General features: G+C 31.7%; 1 protein-coding gene and 6 non-coding genes across 7 annotated transcripts in view; 5 read left to right on the forward strand and 2 right to left on the reverse strand.

The window, feature by feature from the left end:
- LOC125072250 (neurobeachin) overlaps nucleotides 1-20,961 on the forward strand; it is a 420,639-nt gene that overhangs the window by 179,906 nt on the left and 219,772 nt on the right. Inside the window, exons 2-3 of the mRNA XM_047682786.1 lie at nucleotides 2,146-2,250; nucleotides 11,164-11,290. Coding sequence (XP_047538742.1) covers nucleotides 2,146-2,250; nucleotides 11,164-11,290 — 232 coding nt within the window. The remainder of the gene's footprint in view (nucleotides 1-2,145; nucleotides 2,251-11,163; nucleotides 11,291-20,961) is intronic.
- Trnaa-agc lies at nucleotides 14,710-14,782 on the reverse strand. The gene has a single exon. It is a non-coding gene; the product is annotated as a tRNA-Ala (tRNA).
- Nucleotides 15,669-15,741, forward strand: Trnaa-agc. Its single transcript has one exon. It is a non-coding gene; the product is annotated as a tRNA-Ala (tRNA).
- Trnaa-agc lies at nucleotides 16,015-16,087 on the forward strand. The gene has a single exon. It is a non-coding gene; the product is annotated as a tRNA-Ala (tRNA).
- Nucleotides 17,450-17,522, reverse strand: Trnaa-agc. The gene has a single exon. It is a non-coding gene; the product is annotated as a tRNA-Ala (tRNA).
- On the forward strand, nucleotides 19,118-19,190 carry Trnaa-agc. The gene has a single exon. It is a non-coding gene; the product is annotated as a tRNA-Ala (tRNA).
- Trnaa-agc lies at nucleotides 20,881-20,953 on the forward strand. Its single transcript has one exon. It is a non-coding gene; the product is annotated as a tRNA-Ala (tRNA).

Genomic DNA, 20,961 nt, shown 5'->3' on the forward strand with positions numbered 1-20,961 from the left:
TTAATTTAAATAAATCTAGTTGTTAATTTTAATCGGACTAGACTTGTTAACAAGGACACTTACTTATTTCCAATGTCTTTGCTGACTGACGCCATTGTTGACGAATACAAAGGGCTTGGGCACCAGGCGCTCAGAGGCTATATAGAGATTGACCGATCGCGCAAATTGAATGTCCGTTGAACACGACGCGGACAAACTCCCCATTGTGTTCCAGCTTTTCAAGATATAGCCAATATTTCAATCGGTCAGAAAATATTCTGTTGACATAATAGAAATATTAGACAGGTAAGATATCGATTACATGAAAACCAAAATGTTTTTTGTTGTTATTTCCTTGTTACCACTACTAATACTACTAGCAATTATAATAATAAATTTATTTATTACATATAATTATTAAAAAAAAAATCGACCAATAATATAGTATCATAGGTTATTTTGAAATATTATACACTATCTACCTATAATATTGTATATTAATAATTTTGACAATTCCGGAGACGAGCATACTGCGCAGACTATTATAGGGCATGCGTGTGAGCGCATAAATTAGGCTTTACTTGTTTTCTTAGATAGGAAGGTCTAACTTAGCAAAATTCTTAAATCCGGGATTCAGGGCCGTCTCGGCCTTGTAGAAAATTATTAATTGAAATTGTATTTACATTGCAGAAAAAAGCTCTTCGAACTATTTTTAATATTAGTTCTGAGACATCATGACTTAAATAATTTAAAGAAATAGGTGTATTAACGGCTGCTGTAATGTTAATACGGAAGAATACATAAATGTGTTCCATAAAAACTACTTTAAATACTATTAATAAAAAAAATAAACCCCCGGGCCCGTGTGCCTTCATGGTAAAGACTGGTACACCAAATCTTTTTATTTTTATGGACTCGACTCGAGTGCATATTCTTAAAATATAGTATAGATTACTGTCTGTAGTATTATTTCAAAATGTAAAAACTGTTCAAAACAAAACATTTATCATAAAATTATATTAAGTTTTTATTTCATTATAAATAACGAAACGTAACATTAAAAAATGTAGTTTAATTCTTGCAGTAAAATACAACGTATGTTTATTACAATGCAATGATGGATAAAACATAAACAAAAATAAACCAAACAAACATCGATGTAATGAACTCGAATTTCCCGTTTTGTATGAAGTATTAAAATCCCGTAATGCGACTGCCCAGAGCACCAGGACAACATGAGTCCTTAACAAGTACCTGCCTATTACTGAATAGTAAATGGGGTCTTATATGTTGAAAGCTTTGCTAGGATTGCTTGTTAGCATCGAATATCTTAAAAATACGTGAGGCGACTCGTACACTGAGAAGACTTTACAATTGGGAGTGAATAATGGCAGTCAACTTACCATCGCAGTGGGGTAGACAATTTGACAATTATAAAAGCGATTTATTTTTCGATTGATAAAAATTACGTGACATATCCAATCGTTTCGTATTTTCTATATATTTAGATCTTATCTAATCTGTATGTTCCTTTCGTCTTAACAATTGTTTTCTAAACGAATCTCATTCTCATACTGATCGAACTACCGTAATAACTGAGATCAAGATACGAGTATTAGATAAAATAAAAAATCTTTCATAAATATTCTCAACTTTTGTGAGGCATTTATTATTACGAATTAACATTATTCTGTGTTTCCAAACGGCTAATCAAATTGTAGTATTAGTAATTCCTACAGCAAAACAGTTAATTTATATCATCGAATTGTCCCGATGTCGTATTCGTGTTAGGCTCGTTTAGTTAATATTGATGAACACTGTTATACCATGATAGATCCATTTGAAAATACTGCGTTAGAGCAACGTAGTGAAAAGAGCTCCAAATATTTGCCCAACAATTGGACTTTTTAGAGATGATACTTTTATTTTTAAACTAATGTGGTACCATCGAAATAGTATACAAATAAGTTAAATTTCAGTTTCTTGTAACTACATATATAATATATTTTTGTCAACGATATTGATGTTGAATATAATAAAAAAAATATTTCTTCTGAAAACGACTTAGTTATTGTTTATGTAAGGTGTCATAAACTATAAGGATAGTTAGTTGTTGTGCGTAAATTATAAGTAAATATTAAGAGTTTGTTTGTGTTTTTGTTACAGCTGGTCGGTGGCGAGTTCGACATGGAATTAAACTTCGTGATTCAAGACGCGCAAAACATACAGCACATGCTGGAACTGCTGGATCACTGCCCGCCAAGCCTGCAGGTAATATTTAATATCATTATGTTCTATTTATGTATAGCATAGCATACAGTTTGTGACAAAAATCATCCTAAATCAGCCATCTTGCCATTTTCAAGTTTAGTTGTTATTAATTTTCAATAGTAATATATATTTAAATAAAGGAATAATAATCTGGAGTTCGATCCCAAAGCATGCAATTCTGACTTTTCGAAGTTACATATGTCCGTATTTATTACTGATTTATAGCAGTTTTTAAGTTATATGACATCAAATCTGTTATTGTGACATATTTATTGAAAGATAGATAGAGAGCATAGTTCGATGCACTTTGTTTTGGATTTATTAAATGTTTTTGTAATACATAGAACGAATTGATGAGTCAGCGCACGCGGAAAAAACAGCTCTTCTGACTTATTTCACAATAACACCATTTAAGGCAAAAAATCCTAATATTATTGAAATAATACATGTACTCCCGGATAAATTAGATTTCGGATGGTATTTTTTTTTAATTTTAATTGGTTGAGTAATTATCTGATACGAACAAACAAAAATTTGCGTTTTATGCTATCACGACCCCTATAACACCACTATGCGAGAATAAAGAAAAACAAATCTATCCCACGAAAACCGAATAATTGTCCGGGATAACAAGCTACCTATCTGCTATTCCAGATTATATAACTGGCGCCGAATTTCATCATGATCCGTTCCACCGTTCTTGCGTGATTGTGTAACATGCGTGATGATGCACGTGATAGTATGATTATAAATATGTCAGCGAATACAACTCATGGTTTAGCTTTACGTCAATCTTCCTTTTAGAATTATTATTATTTAAATTTAGTATTAATTCAGCGATTACACGCAATCGAAAGTACGCAAACGAGCAGATTCTTTTTTTTTAAATATCAACAGTATTTAAAAATATATATACTTATGTGTAATACTCAGATTAATTTAAAAATGTAGAGAATTAAAAATCGGTACTATAATATAGTTTATAAAACACGGGTTTTTAATTCATAGGGAAAAAGTTTTTCTGTGTATCATCGAACCTAAATTAAAAAAAAACTCCTAACTCACCCTTACCTCAATACAAATAAGAACTAACTCATTGGTTTAGTGGGTAAGGTTATGAGACTGCAGATCCTGAGGCTTTGGGATCAAATCCTGTATTGGATAAAAAGCAAATATAATAAATATATAACTTACGTCGTTATCGAAATCATTCTTCCTGTTATGCTTGTTTTATTGACTTTATACATTTAAACTATTGCATATTCGAACTGGCATCTATTTCCGTAATTATTTCATTGACATTCAAGATGAATAAACATATTGACCGCGTTACGGATAGTAATTTAAGTGTTATTTAAGTTAGCTAAAGACTGTGTTCTACTAATCCGTTACGAATTCATGACTAATAGTATTTTTGTCTCGTATTTGGGAAATGCAACGCGTTAATGATGTTATGTTTTCAAAAATATTAAATTTTGCTTTAGGAACTTTAAAATAATTGTTTAATATCGATATTAATATTTAATCGTCCTACGCCCACTTATTCTTCGTATTGTACTGAAACACAATCGGCTTCCTTTTTCAAATTAATTACGACGCGGCTCTCTGTCTACCTTTTTCTATTGGTCGGGGTTAATTAGGTATATATGTATGTAGATTATTAAACTTAGCATATGAAAGTAATTGTTTTAATTTTTGTAAAGAATTTTTAATAATATTACTTTTATACTTTATTCAATAATTATTATATTGTCTTTGTATAAATAAGGATTACCTTTTACTTAACTTCGATGTCAGGGATTAAAACAATTTGTCGACCGTACTTCCGGTTAACTATCCCCTCTGTAGCAGTCCCCTATCCGACGGTTATTCATACTACTAGTTCTAACCCCATGGTTTAACAAAACTCTTCTATTTTTATGTAAGCCTGGTACGTTTACACCATAGGGGTAGAAATCCCTTTGTTGTATAAAATTCGAAAATTTCGCCACTTTAGTCACCCCCTGTTGTTATGGTAACCATTGGCAGTGTGGGGGGGTGACATTGAGAAAACGAATTAGTAAAATTATTTAGTTTTATAAATAAATTATTATAAAATTTGAATAGCTGTTAAAAAATAGAATTTGATTAGTAGGTTATAATGTTGAGTATTTATCCTCTTAATTGTTTTTCTAAAGTCTCTGTTAATTTAATTTTGTTAAACATACTGTATTGCTTGGTAAGCATTTGCATTATAAATTAATTATTATTATTATTTCTAAAGATGCATTTTTATTATTTTTTGCTTTGCGAGTTGATACTCGCATGGTTATCCTTTACAAACGCTCCGCCCCCTATTTTTTTCCTTTTCACACATATGAATGTATGAAGAAGACAGGGAGATGAATGCATCGTGACTTTTTTTACTGGAGGCGCGCCGTCAATTTTTGTTTTCTTTTTAAGCCCACTGAGTATATTTTACTGCCTGGGGACCTATGTCGCCCTAGTATCAAAGTGGAGCAAGTTAACCCTTTACATTTTTCGCTTTCGTAGTTTTTATTACGTGGAGGATTATTACGGATATAAAAAAAAATGCGTCCGGAAGTCCTTTTACATAATCAACTCATATTATCTGTATACAAGAATTCCATTTGTTCTCTGTTATTTAGCTATCGTCTTAAAAACGCTGTTCTGGTATCAGACCCTTTCGAACGCCTTCTAAATTATGGATCCCTGGTAGCACAGGGCAAGTTGTTGAAGGGTTAAAGACTCATTCAATGAAAAAATGTGTGAGTTAATTTTGTTTGTTAGTTTGGCAGTTTTATAAATAAATAAATAATTATGTCGTAATAAAGAAAGAAGAAAGAAAATAAATTCCATAAATTTATTATATTTGATTGAAAAATTTGGAAATTAACAAAATTGCCAAATCTCCTCTATTTACAATTTTATAAAAAATACTAACTCTAAAGTTTTTTATTATACGATTCTGTGGTTTAATAATACTTGGGTAATGGGTTAACTAAAAACGACGACAAAATTATCTTTATAAGATTTTTCTTCATTTTTCTACGCATTTTGAACAATGGCTGCTTGCAAAATATCAAATATTAGCAATGTAAGGGTTTTCTTTAATATGGGAAGTAGCGTGATAGACGACGCTGACGTGACAAGAATGCGCTGAGTCACCTTATCACGCTCCGTGATGGATGCGAAGAGAAAAAAAATGCTAGTGTTTAAGGGCAAATGTAACAATGTTGCTTTTTGTAAAAGGCCGCCGTTAAGAAATAAAATGGAATTACTTACGTTATTTCAATACATATGTGCGTATTTATTAATCTAGGACATTTGACATCAGATTGACGCGATATCAATATATACTGTTTAGAACGTCGACGAAGTTGTTATCGGAACTTTGGAGGTATAATTAATGTGGATATTATATATACGTAAAATATAATTAAGCTATTAGCAAATTGCGTAGAATGCGTAAATCTAAGGTTTGTTTATCTTTATTATTTCTTCAAATAGTATAGCCCATAAGAAGTCTGCATGGGATCGTAAGTGCTTCGAAATGAACGATTTTTTTTCAGTGTTAGTAAGTTTGATGCATGAATATGATTCATGCTTCATTCATTGATTACGACATTATTTTCAGCCCATTGTGTTACCTTCTTGTATTGCCTAAATTTCTTTGTGCATTTTGATACGTTTGATTGTAAATATGCGCATCTATTAAAGGTATGAATCGCTTAGCAAAGCAACTTTAAATATGCTAAATTTTCCAAATACAAATATTAGATCTGAAAGTGGTATAGTGGTCAAAAAAATATTTTAAAATAATTTTCTTAGTCTACTACACACAACGTATATTCATAAAATATAATTCACGTCATGAATAAGATTATCGAAAGTCAAGGTTAGGGCGGGCAACAAGGGCGAAATGTATCGGGTCACCCCTAGACTGAGTTTAATAGTCCCAAACGGCCCATCATCACCTTGAGATCAATGTTATCAGTTACCTCGTTATGAATTTATCTGGATGTTACAGTGATTAAATAACATCTTTAAAGATTATTAATTATTGTCATTAAAATTAACGTATACTGATATTATTGAAATAAATGCGCTCTGCGCTCATAGATATTAAAGATTGTAACTATTTATATAATAAGTCTTAAAATCATGATCTTAATAGATCATGATTTAATTATGGACAAACTGGTCAAATGCCATCCGGACCATCTGAGAAATCCAGAATTCCACAAAGACTAATTACTCTAAAGGAAGACTACTCAACAAAGACAAATACCAAAAGCTGAAATTGTTATAGTAGAGTTCAATGAAAATGCAATAATATAATAATTGTGATACTGTCTGACAATAAAAACATGTAGGCTCAATAAAATAACATCAATCAAATTATTAATAAGATACCACAAACGCACTGCTGTCCGTGTCTGTCTGTGGAGAAACTATATATATTTTATACATTGTATATTTCAATAAATGCTATGGTTCATACTTATTATATTTATTAATACATATTCTAAAAAAGGCATAATCTCTTTCGGCTTAGAATTACATCTGAAACGTGTAGATTTGCCTTCGATGTTTTAGCTAACGCAGATGTAGATGAGAACTTTCTAAAGTTCGATCGTATCTAACCCTTAAACTTCTAGAACTGATCATTACAGTAACATTTTGACACTTTGAGGGACAATGCATTATACACAACAGCTAAGTAATTGTTATATCGTCTAAAGGACTTTAATGCCACAGATAGTTTCAAGTTATGTTATGACTTTCCTTTACATAAAATTAGAACGCTTGTCATTAATAGGTAAATCACAGTGCTTGCTTTTTTATGCTTAGTGTAGTCGCAAAACAGTTGTACGAGTACAATTTTATGTCAGGTCTGTCTTCTCGTAATCATCCTTTCTTCTTTTTGTTTTTATCAACTTATTAACTGTATTTGCGTACACCAGGCGAACATAATAAACCAGCAACAAAAACCGAGACTTCGTCGAGCCAAATTTCCGCCGTAATGAGCAAGAATATGTAAGCCGTCTTTGTTAAAATCTAGAGTATAAAGTTTACGATGCTAAGTAAAAAGTTCGGCGCCACGGTTCATTATATGTAACAGTACATTATATGTTAGCACGACGACGGCACATTGTTTACCTGAATGTATTTTCAAGTTTATTTCGCCGTGGAATTTTAGAGAAAAGTTTTAGTGGCTATAAAACGAAGGTTTTACACACCACTAAGTAGGCTGATTTATGAAAGTTACTGAATCTTTCGACTTTTCTGGTTATATAGGTTAAATTAAAAAAAATTGTTATTTTTACAAAAAACTTATATGTAAGTAGATATTGTATACTGAGATGTATTCCATTTAACTTTTTTCGGAAACAGTATTCAGCTTAAGTGACAATCGGAATGTTCTATTATTTATTTTGGAGACTGTAGCTAAGTGCCGGCTCGCATGCACCAGACTTCAGAAGTTAGATCGTGTCCACTCAAACAAACCTAATGGGCGAAGTAATCAAGACGGCTCGGACGCTACAGGCATTTATTGCCCGCCACGATCACGAACGGCTTAATGAGAAAACTTCCATGTCTCCCCACACTTATGCGGTCCTGGTAGGCTGTCCCTTATAAATACGTAGGCGTTCAGATTTTATCCACTCGGAGTTGGAATATTTTCAAATATTTTCAATTAACTAAATTGAAAAGGGGCAAAAGGCATCAAATTATTATTGTATATTTTTATACTGAACTAAGATATATGAAAACATCTGCCTCAGGACCGAAGATATAAAAGGGTGAAAAATATTGTTAGTTTATATCAAACATAAAAGTAAAATATAAATGATTAAAAATCAGAACAATAAAAAAAAAATAAGCAACTCTCAACTGCTCTATTTCTCATAATTGAAAATAATAAAATTACCGTTATTAAAACATTAACATTTTAATCATTAATTAATAAAATTAGTATTCAAATCAATCGTTTCTATTTCGATTTTTTTTATAAAATTACTCTTTTGTACTAAAACCTACATGGGACACCTGTACAACAGAACCGATTTATTAATTGGAACAAGGCAATTATTACGATTTGCGAAACAAATATAATTTAACTATAAAATACAAAGGATCATGAAAATTAAACAAAGCAATTATTATCTACCGACCGCCGCTCGCTAAGGCCCGCACAAAAGTACTAGTCGTGATCCCTCTGACGTAGCTTCTTTCATCTACCCGGTACCTGTCAAACCTTGACAAATAATTGGAGGGTAAGAAATGCTTGCTGGCTATGTCTCATTTCCTTGTAAATTCTCTAAGAATATATTATATTTTGTAGATATACGATGTGTAAAAACGACAAGAGAAGCCCTTTTGATGATATATAAATAAAATGAGTATTAAATGTTTGACTAAGATAATAAAGCTTTAAAAAGGTTGTATTTTTTCGAATCGTATTACATACAACAAACGTTTTGTGTGCATCATTATATCATGCGTTCATTCGTCGCAGTTTGTAGGCTTTTAGAATCGACATAGAACTTTTAAGGTTTGTTTGTGTGATGAATTTTTTGCTTCCTTTTATTTGTAACCGTAAGCCTAAATATCAATTTCCATAATTCTAACTTTCAGTAAAAATAACTTCCGTATAAACTTTCATCATAAAATTCACCCCAATAGGGAATACTTTTTCATAAAAAACCTTTAGTATCTGTGTGTGGACTACACCGACTTTCATATTTATAACAACAGAAATAACGAATTTCAAAACAAACTTTCATCCCCCATTTAACTGTTTAGGAGATGAATTTTGTGCAATATTTAACCCGGTAAATCACCTAACTTTTCGTTGTGCGTTATATATCAGTATATTCAGTATATATGCTACCTACTTATTTTTCTTTCTCAGTTTGCTGCTCATTTTCTTTACTAATAAAATGCTGCCGAGGGAAGCCGGGTGGGTCGCTAGTTATTGTATGCTTAAAACTCCTATAGTCGCTATGAAAATAAACTTGTGAACGGACATTCGGTTTTACTAATAATGTAATTAATACGATTTTCACTAATTAACTGAGTGATTTATGAGGAAGCTTTACATGTATAATAATTCATTCAAGGATTGGATCCAATTTTCATTTTGATTAAATCTTCTAAGAATATTATTGGTCGATGAATAATAAAATAAATAAATCATCTCTTAAAAGCACCAATCGGAATATTTTCTTATTAATAATCTTTCGAAGCTGGCTTTCGCAGTTATGTGTTCATTTGTTTAAATTGAGCCGTAAAGAATAGACAGTGGTACATTTAGGCTCCCGCAAATGTTTACAACTTTTGTAAGTCCATTACGACACGCAATCAACGTTGAAGTGAAACAACGGGAGCTCCGAACTGATTGAAATAAAAATTCTCGTTCGACATTCCTAGGCGGAAAGTGAATAGCGCGAATTCCAGCCAGGCTCGCGTAATCTTGCCGAGATTGTTCCGCTAACGGCTCGAGAATGTAATGTAATTACAACCGGCCTCGTTAGGGAGCTCGCTTTGTACTATACTTGTACACTGCTTTCGGATCCCTGCTTCACCATTGTGCTGACCGTTTAAATCAGCGATTCCGTTTTGAGTTGTGCAATGGAACTTTTCTGAAATTTAAGCGGAAAACTGAACAGATATGACCATTACTGACGAATCAATCGTCGTGAAGCGTAAAAAAAAGAGTCAGAAATTTCAGCGCGTCAATGAAAATAATAAAACCTGTTTTAAAATATATCATTTATAGCACACGTTGCGGAGATAATAAGGATAAATAAATATTCTTATAGTAAGACAAACATATAAAAGACAAGTTCTAGTCTTTTTTGCATGAGGAACCCTCGCAGGCATACGCAGAACAACTCACCAAAGTTTCATCTCACTGATGAATGGTACAGGAGCGCATTGAGAACCAACATACAAACATTATTTTTTGTTTGTATAAATTAATTTAAAATAGCGAAATTAAATATTTCTTGATTTTAAATAATCCTAGCGAATATAAAATAAAAACCTCACTCTAAAAGTATAACACATTTCGTTCTTTTTGCGTACACTACTAACTGCTACTAGTAAAAAACTCATTATTCTATTGAAATAGCATACATTAGAGAAAATTAGGGTAGGGGCACATCGTTATTTAAAATTTTAAATTACCAAGGCAACATCTCAAAGAGAAAAGAATTTCATTAAAAATATTTTGCGGGCCTCGACTATGCTGTTATACAGCAGGCTCTATTAAACGAAAAGCTTTGAAATTGAAAATTCTGCCTTGCTGCTCGGCGGTATGGATAAACGAACGCGGCGAGTGGATTATGTTTTAATACGGCCGCATTGTTTCAACGGATCTGCCGTGTAACTTTCCAGCTGAATTCGAGTCAGACGCTCCTCATGCCACCGATACTTTTCGCCTTTTTTAACTTCAAACTAAAATTTAAGTCCACTGTTACTACAGGTGAATAACGCTGGAACATTAGCATTATTTATGATCACTTGTAACCAATATATTTATTTGTACCTTTGTAAGACGGTTAAAGTTCCACGGCTGGGGTTCCTCTCCTTTTTATAAAGAGAAGGTTTAGAGGTTATTCCATCACGCTGGTCCTATATGTACGGGTTGTTGAAAATCTTCAACAAGTGGTGAACTAGATTTTCATTCGACGCAGATTTCGTCACTATGTTTTCTTTTACTGAGCCCGAGATAAATTATAAATAAATATGCATAAAATAAAATATGTGCCCAAACGAAAACACATAATTTCAATGATGCTTGCTTGGGTTTGAAGTTTGAACCCAGATCTTTGGTTAATATTCACGTGTTATCGACTTCGTAATTTTGTTGGCCATTTTTAATTAATTATGTATTAATTTCAGGCGGAGATCTGGTCAGTGTTCATCGCGATATTGAGAAAAAGCGTGCGCAATCTGCAAGCATGCACCGACGTGGGCCTCATACACCACGTGCTACAACGACTTCCACGCGCGGAAACCGTTGTTGCCGGTGAGTAATTTTACCTTATCTAAGGCAAACTAACAATTGATATCTGAGTTATCCGACATAAAGCGATAATCGCTCAAGTTACAGATTGAAAAAAATATTATGGGATTTAAATGCCTCGACAGCTTCTAAATGAAATGAAAAAAATTACTATAATATAAAAAATAACGAAGACCTGGCTCCAATTTCCGCATCAGTTCAATAGATGTCTCTTTTAATAATATGAAATTCGATGCTACAAATTACTAAGCTATTTAAGAACATGATTTAATTTAAAAGTATAATAAGTAAACTCAAAAGTCACAGAAAAAAACCCTGACGTCTCAACTCACTAAGGAATTTACGGACGGTATTTTACATAGCATTCGTCTTTACTAGATAATTAATTTCGTACCCTAAGAAATATTACTGCTAATTTGAACCCAACCGAAATATTGTTCATCTACTCCAGTTAACCCCTCGAAAGTTTTAGACAGAAGTAAATACCTGCCATATTTGAACTTTAATATACAAGTTTAGAATAAAGAACTGGGGCTGCCTTATTTCCTTTTATAAAATAATATACCTCTTTGCTGTTATGCCACCCTTCTACATATTTCTGACGTTGATACAGGTTTTTTTTTATTTTATAAAGGCTTGTCCGTTACCCAACGTGCTCCCTACGTAAACTTAGAAAAAATATTTATGGTTGTCGATGTAAACTTTCTGTTATTATCTTGGATCCTAGTACTGGATAATATTTTTGTTAACTTCGAGTTATATTTTTATTTCTTACCCGCAAATAAATTTTTGATTTACTTTATACGGATTATCAATAAAAAAATATTTACAAAGATTTTTTTTCTCTTTGAATCAAGGTAATTTTTTATGTCATATAAGATAGGTTTTAAAAAAACTGTAAGCTAGGTGGTCTGACAAATGGGATGCATGACAAATATTAATCATTTCTCATATCCCCAGTTCATCGCCAACTTAAGGATCTTAACATATTATCTCTTGTACACTAACTATTAGAAATATCTGACGAGTAGATGGTACCTACCAATACGGGGTTTGCCTACCACCAAGTGCAGTCGATAGCGTCGTTTTAATAATGGAATATATTTCAAATACGTGTATTTGTATGAATGCATATTTATTGTTAGGGCACGTCACATTTGCTTATAAATAAATGAAAAATAAAATCATGTCATTTCCACATTCCGTACTCAACACACGTCGCGCTCCCGGCGAACCTATTGTACTCCTATGGTTGCCTGATATGTCTCCCGTGACTTTACCGTCTTTTTATTTTTCACCTTTGCATGAAAACTAGGTCACATATTCAGTGTGCTTTTGAAATATTTTACTTTTATAAACAATAAAAACTTTAAAAAATCATTTTGTAATTTATCACTCAGTGGTGCCTTACGATTTCACCTGCATTAGGATGAAACAAATACAAATGACTGTTTTATATAGTTTGTTTTATTGGTTTGTAATGTTCACTTTGAAGCCGTTGTAATCCAATAAAGAACGTCAAAAGAATTTTTCAGATCGCACTGGTTGTTATTGTGATCAGCGCCATCAAGAATACGAACACTGTAGCTTTGTAATATAATATTATACTAGGTACATATAATACAAAAATAAACAATGAATTAAAATATAACTCGTATTAATCAAATAATATATTGTGACGTATTTGAACGAGTTCAATTATTATAAAGAAAATCTAACATGGACACCCCAAGCGCGGTAATTCTATTCATTCAAATTAACCACGCGATGTTAAAACACTGATGTATATCAAATATATTTTAATGGGATGGATATAATTTAATAATGAGTGAATTTAAATGGAGAAAATTTTTTTTATAAAAAAAAAAACATTTATAATTGAAATTTTGCTATAAAATTTCAATAATAATGGGTTAAATATTACATATTTGGTATTTACATAACTGTAGATTAAAAGTCTCTTCAACGACTATTAGGTTTTTTTTTAGTTGCATATAGATTATTAATTAGTAATCTTAATATGATACAGATAATAAAAACAAAAAAGTATTATTTTCAGTTTTTATGTTCCGAATAGACTAGCGACGTAAATAATAAATCGCAACCATTTATGTTAGTGTACACACCCATAAAACATGCTTTGCGATCGCCGAGATAAAGTGTGGACGAAACTAACTCGAAGTCTTTGATCTCCTGGTATTCGGTTGCATGTTAACTAGCTAGCTATTCAACGAACACACATCCTTTCCTTCCACTGCTTACAGTGTAACTTATTTCAAGATTTTATAAAAAATTTTAAACAATTATAATTTAGTTTGTATGGTAGTGTATAGTTTATAATATATTTTTTTAAAGTAACATTCATTTAATATACAAATTAAAAATAAAAATATAGTAAGCGTTACCTGACAAATAAACGTGTCAATTACATTTCCCTGAAATACGCATACTGGAAGGAAAGATTTATCAAAACATCTTTTTATTTATTTTTATTTATAATTAAAAACAGAAATCATCTTATTTTATTTTATAAATACATAGTTAGTATTTATATGTTATTTGAGTGTATGTTTAAGTTTAATTTTGTTATAATTTCCATTGAGTCACAATGATGAAACATTATAAATATATATGTATATTTAATCGTATCATGCAATATATAAGGTTGAATTATATAATAGCGTAAAAAATCTCGTACATCACATTTTAGCAATTTAATCATAAAGAACACATATACAGTATAATATTTAAATTAAAACTAACAACTCCATTGTATTTAAAGCTGAAGAAAGGGTTAACTTTTCTCACGAGCACCAGGGTACCATAGGAGCTGAAGATATTATTTAAGAATCTGTATAAGGTAGTAGGAGGGTTGTAACAATTGTTAAGGGTGGTATATATTTTTATCAAACAGGTTTCACGGAGTTGGTACGGGAAGTCATATTACAAAAACGCTCTCCAAGTGAAATAAAAAAAAAAAAAAATACTGTACAAAAATGAGAAAGCCATTGAAAATAAATAGCATTCCCAAGAATACCAGGACTCTATAAGCGGAAAGATGCTTGCATTTTTAGTCTTACCTGAGAGATCCATTGTGCAAGAAACAGCTGTTCACTATGTATTTTTTATTGAAGGATAAGCAGATAAAGCTATAAAACGAGATAGATCATAGAGGGTCGTAAAAGTTTCTCATAAATACAAGGACAGCAGATGATTCCAAGAAGTGTCTTGTAATTTTTTTCCATGCTTTTGGTCATCAATGGTGAATCAATTGCACATTAGTGTGTCAATGGTTTTTAAGAACGGCAGATTAATAAGTTATACAATTCGTTGATCGCATACAATTTGACTTTACTCTTTTAAATAGTTTGATAATAGATACCTTCGAATTATCTTTTGTAATAAACAAAAATATAAAAACTTGGAGGCGCCGGGTATCGATCCCGGTACCTCTCGCATGCTAAGCGAGCGCTCTACCATCTGAGCTACGCCCCCGTTATTATAAGCAATAAAATAGAACATATCATTTAGATGAAAATCAAATCCAATAAACTTGATTATTTGTAACGGACCGCCTGTCATTATTAAAGTAGTAAGTTCAATCCTGAGCCACCGAGCTACAGTCGTAATCATTCCCACTACAAAATGAACAATATCGGGAAAGAATATGAGTAAAACCTTAAAAACTTTAAAAATAAATATGTTATATACATTTTGAGTGTCGTGGTTTTTTGAATAGTTTTGCTTCTTCGAATTTTTTTTTATTCGAGGGGTGTATTGTTTTACTCAATTATATTACAGTTCCTAAGGTTATACTAGAATGATAGATTGGATTATGTCCAAGTTGTATTGTTGGCTGTTTGTGTAGAAATATGTATTGCAAGTGGTATGCAAAATGGATTCACTATCACAAAGCTCCATACATTGGGTAATATTAGTACCCACCAAGCGTAAATAGTTATATAGAGCGTTATGAATCTGTCAACGGTAGTGCAGTTATTAAAAGATCAAATCACCCAGTCATTTTAAATTGTACCGCCAATAATACAACAATACTTAGTAGTGCTGTATTCCAATTTGAAGAATACCAAGCTACAAAAAAACAATAAGATATCTTATATTGAAGAGTATTACAAATTAATTATAAGGTAAAACGAAGAAACAGTGCTGAAGTAATAACATGGATTTGGTAACAGGCTAATTTGACTTGATATGCTGTAATTTAGTTTATTCTATATCTACTACGAGATTTACGTTATCCAATAGATAAAACGTGATAATTTCTCAAATAATTTATGATGTTTTCAATATTGATAAAACGCAACGTGACATTTTTAAAACACATTTAGTATATAAGTGTTTTAATACACTTCATGTAACAGGGGGCGTAGCTCAGATGGTAGAGCGCTCGCTTAGCATGCGAGAGGTACCGGGATCGATACCCGGCGCCTCCAAATCCTTTTTTTATTTTATATATGTTTTAAATCATTGAGTTCTTTAGGATATAATTTTAAAATCATTTCAAATATGAAATATAAATATTACTTGTTCAAATCTGATGTGTATGATCAAAGTGAAAGGCGCAATGTACAGACCGATTTTATTTAATGTTGTCCTCGCCGGAGGCATTCGGCCGTTCGGTGTAATTGCGATCCTATCTTATATATTATACAATAAACTCGTATATTTCATATCAAGCGAATAAAACATTCGCTCAATCAAACAACGGGGGCGTAGCTCAGATGGTAGAGCGCTCGCTTAGCATGCGAGAGGTACCGGGATCGATACCCGGCGCCTCCAATTGGAATCTTTTTGAAATTTCAGGGTTAAAAATTATGTTGAGCATTATCATGTAAGGTTATGGTAAATTTATACTGATATTATATTATAAAGAGTTTTTTTTTTAATTTGTAAGTAGAGGGTAATCTCCGGAACAAATGATCTAATAAAAAAAAAATAACTGGTAGAAAGTTCCAGTTTGCCTGAGTACTATAGGGTACAAGCTAAATCAATTTTGCTCGTGTAAAGCCGGGGTGACTTGCTAGTTTAACGATAAACTACAAACCACATAGGGAATTTAATCGCTCACGAAATTTGGAGGCATTTACATTCTTTGAAATTTTAACTAATATTATTCGCAACGAGATACAACACATATGACTCGCGTTTTCTGCCTTTCCGCTTTGTGACTTTTCAGTTTATTTCGAATACTACAAGAAATTTATTTGAAGTAAAATATATACTGTGTTTTAGTTAGGTAGATAGACTTTTTGTTTCATTTACTTTGACAATAAAAAAAGTTTTGATAGTAAAAAAAACAGTCTTGACCAATTAGGATATTAAAAAAACACCTTAACCGCGGCTGAAATATCGGCTAACTTTGTTAAATAATTTCCTTCAGATTCTCAATCAGAGAAATTTCAAGGAAAAATTTGTCATGTAGCTATGCTGCATCTAATATGAATATTAGTATCTAACTGAGAACATTTAAGGATATATCTGTATCTTTATGTCATTTTCTGATATTTCTATTAGAAATTTACTTGTAACTTTGTAAGCTGTCGTTGTAGAATTTAACTCAACCCGATTCCTTGAGCCTAAATGTCGCATAGAAGTGGCGCCCACTCTCGGTCCAAACTTTACGCTCATTTGAATTTAAAGTATTAGCAGTAGATTTGGGTGATGTGAAATTTATAGGCAAATTAATTTACAGTTCTAAATAATAATTATGTATGTACCTATTAAATTCTTCATGCAATACATGAAGTGTTTTTTTATAAGAAAAGTATTTTTTTTATTCATGAGATAAATATAATATCTGTATTTAAAGAATAATAACTGAATTTTTAATATTTTATTCATTTAGAATCGTTTTTGGTGTATTATTTACAGAGTAACTTTTTAAGTGGGCGTGGATATCAAAATACGAAACTTCAAGGATTATCGAAAATTATTAATTGTGTAATACGGCCGGATGAAACTAACTACTTGTTAGGTTTTAAAAAATTAATTATATTGTAATGATATCCTTTTATATATGTTTTATATGTGTAATTTTAACTATATTTTGTTTACATTTCCTTTTGACATATGTTAAAATTACATGAGACATTTCTAGTGGCGTTAGTAACTTTGAAGTAAAATTAGAAAAAATAAACGATATGGAGGCGCCGGGTATCGATCCCGGTACCTCTCGCATGCTAAGCGAGCGCTCTACCATCTGAGCTACGCCCCCGTTAAGTATGCAAATTAATTTGTTGATTATGTTTGGAATCAAATAGACTTGAAATTATATATTTTATATTTTTTTAAAGAAAAATAAAACCATTACCTTGATGCAATTAGCTAGTTTGAATAACTTAAGCTATCAAGAGAAAACGGAATAAGTTGTTTCAAGTAAAAATTTATATACGTTACCGCTTATAAAATTATATATATGTATATATAATTATATATATATATGTATATATAATTTTATTTATAATGCAATAGTGTGATCAAAATAGCGTTTAATTGGAATGTTATTTTACATAAATAAGTCCTAATATGTTTACTTATGTAATTTTCTTTCCATTGTCACTACAAATTAGGAGTCGTGAGGGCCCTGTGGTTATGACATGTGAATTTTACCCAAATATAACGGGTTGATATTCCGGCATACACAACTGAATTCCCTGAATTTGCTTAATTTGCGCTTGTAATTCGAATGCTTGGTGGTGACTGAAGCATCATGAAGAAACCTGCATGTATCCGAATTAATTCTGTGCCCTGTGTCCTTAGCCCAGTCTAGTCTTATATTATAAAGTCTGTTAATTTTTTTCGCAGAAGTTGTTACTATCTCGAAATAACTGAAGAGCCATTAGCTTGAACGTATTCAAAATCGTATCATATCATCATAGTTGTGAATTTCTCAAACCGCTCAAGTGGCTCCCAATTTTCCTTCGGAGTGATATATTCTTACCGAGCTTTATTTTATACTTGTATTGTTCAACCCTATTACTCCCTCATGTCTAAGAAATCTGTTTAAATTCCTTAGTGATTCCTACAAGAGTTGCTCCGCTCGAATAACAACCTTGTTCTTTAAATTTTTCAGATTTAGGGTAAAGATCTTTTAGCATTCCTTTAAAGTACAAGTTTTTGACTAACTCTTTTGGCAAGACAAGACAAGCGAAATCTTCAGCATAAAAAAAAATTGTTCGATTTATTTTTAACATTTTGTATGTCTAAGTATCTATCTGTTATCTTAAACTTATCGCGTTAAAATTGGTAGAGACGACTCATTGACGATTAATCGACTTCTAGACAACTTCGTCCGTCCCAAGGTTGTCTGTAAGAGACCTTTACAAATTAGGCCACCTTTTTATGAGCTTATCATTTTGTTTCCACAATATTATATACTATTTTGTCTTTATTATTATTATTGTGAATAACCTATGTTATATATGTAGTGACATGGCGATATATCTGGACATATCAGCAGTTTTTGCCAAGTATTATAATCGATTCTTGGAATACAACTCCTTCCGTTTAAGCTTTTCTACAATTTATGGTAAAACAATAATTATATCTACATTATTGCTATTCATCGTTTATTACTGTTGCAAATACTTACTTAAGTTCTGAGATAGATTGAGGTCAATCAACTTGCCAAATGAATGTCAAGAATGCACATTCATTGTTTTACGCTTCGATTGAAGGTTGTACGCATTTAATCTGTAACAAAGTGAAAGTGCCTTCCAAGTATGAATGTCACGTACCCCACTTTTACGTTATAGTAACAATTGCACATTAAAATATTAAACGAACAAAAAATTCGTTCAATCTCTATCAGGGGGCGTAGCTCAGATGGTAGAGCGCTCGCTTAGCATGCGAGAGGTACCGGGATCGATACCCGGCGCCTCCAATTATTTTATTTTTAAGCCGAAATATTTTTGATACTGTTATAAAACAAATATTTAAGATAAAAACAAAGTACTTGAATAATCATTTAGTATTTTATCTACTTTGTACCTATAATTTTTTTCCTATGCTTGCATAGATTTTTGACGACACATTCTTTAATATATGAATTCCTAGTACTTGTGAGAAGGAGACGCAACCCTTTATTAAGTCTTAGCAGTAGGTGTTTTTTGTGTTTTTTGCTCAACTGAACCAGCTGTGTTGTAAAATTTAAATAAACCTATTCGAAACTCCTATACGTCTATGATACCCTAGTATTACTGGGAACGTAACTGGGAATAACATTGACGGAAATCGGGATAAGTGGGTTCGTTCCCCTTTATATCCATAATGGGGTTGATTCAAAGGTCCGATGTCGGGATTCTTAAAACTTCTATTTAAGTAAGGGTGGGTCTCTTTAACTGTGATGCTATCCTAGTATTTATTCTGTAATCTATCTTTTATGATCCCCAGAATATTTTTAATAAGTGTAATTTTGTCTTACTTATAATTAAATATCTATTTTAAAATAGGGTAATAATAATTATTTAAAATTTTCCTTATCACAAATAATTAATCAAAATCAAAACTTGTTACAAATAATTATATTAAAATCAATTATTAAATTAATTATTGTTTTATTTTTAAAGAAATTGTAGCTCAGATGTTAGATTGCTTAGCAAGCAAGAGCTTATCGGGATCAATTGTATTAGTTATTTACTTGTTTTTCACACAACTACAATTTGTTTTTAATCTTTTGAAAGATATTTTTCACTTCTCCTATCCACCTAAATAGTATCTGGCACAAAAATATAATGCATATGTATGTAGGTTAGTGAGTAAATAGCATTTTAAAATATAAGTCAATTTTATGTTAAATAAAATAAAACAGCTCCGCTGCTAGGAATAGACTCTTCTCTTCTTGAAGAGAAATTTATGAGCTTATTCTACTACGCTCACATAAATTTCTTTCGACTATAATGTACATATTATGTAGGTTCCTTACGATGTTTTCCTTCATCGCCAAACAGATGAAACGCATGAAAACTCGGTAATTTTTGCAACGTGTGATGTGTGAATAATCGTATCTATAACTTGTAGTTTACTATTTTTTCGTTTCAATTCACTTAACTAAATACGTAAGACGCTTTCACGGTTGGTATGTTATCCTGGTATCCTTGGGAAAATAAAACAACCCTTTAAAGTTGTTCAGGCGTATTTTGTTTTTTGAGTTGCCATGGCACCGACAAAAAATATGACAGATGTGTTCTGCCTATAAGGAGCTGCTGCACCCTACAAAGACCGCATAGTTTGTGATCTCTTAGAATTTCTTGTTCTCCTGGTAAATCTGGGAACATTAAATATACCTATTGTAGCGGTTTTTACTAGAGATTTTAGTTTAGCTTAAGCGAGTCATTATCGAATAAAAAAAAAAAATTGGAATGATGTACTAAAAAATAGAAATAATTGCAACAGATAAAACAACTAACTCAAACTATATACACTATGCCACAATTGGAAAATATGAATAAATAGCATATTTGCTTTGTAAATTGTTTTGTTCTTAATGATTAAATATGTAACCGCCTCAAGCGCTACTAGTTTTGAAGGCTTTCGAGCGAAACATTATTAATATATTCGAATTTCTCAAAAACGGGGGCGTAGCTCAGATGGTAGAGCGCTCGCTTAGCATGCGAGAGGTACCGGGATCGATACCCGGCGCCTCCAATTATTTT

Source organism: Vanessa atalanta, chromosome 21 (assembly GCF_905147765.1).
Source record: "Vanessa atalanta chromosome 21, ilVanAtal1.2, whole genome shotgun sequence".
NCBI classification, from domain to species: Eukaryota; Metazoa; Arthropoda; class Insecta; order Lepidoptera; family Nymphalidae; genus Vanessa; species Vanessa atalanta.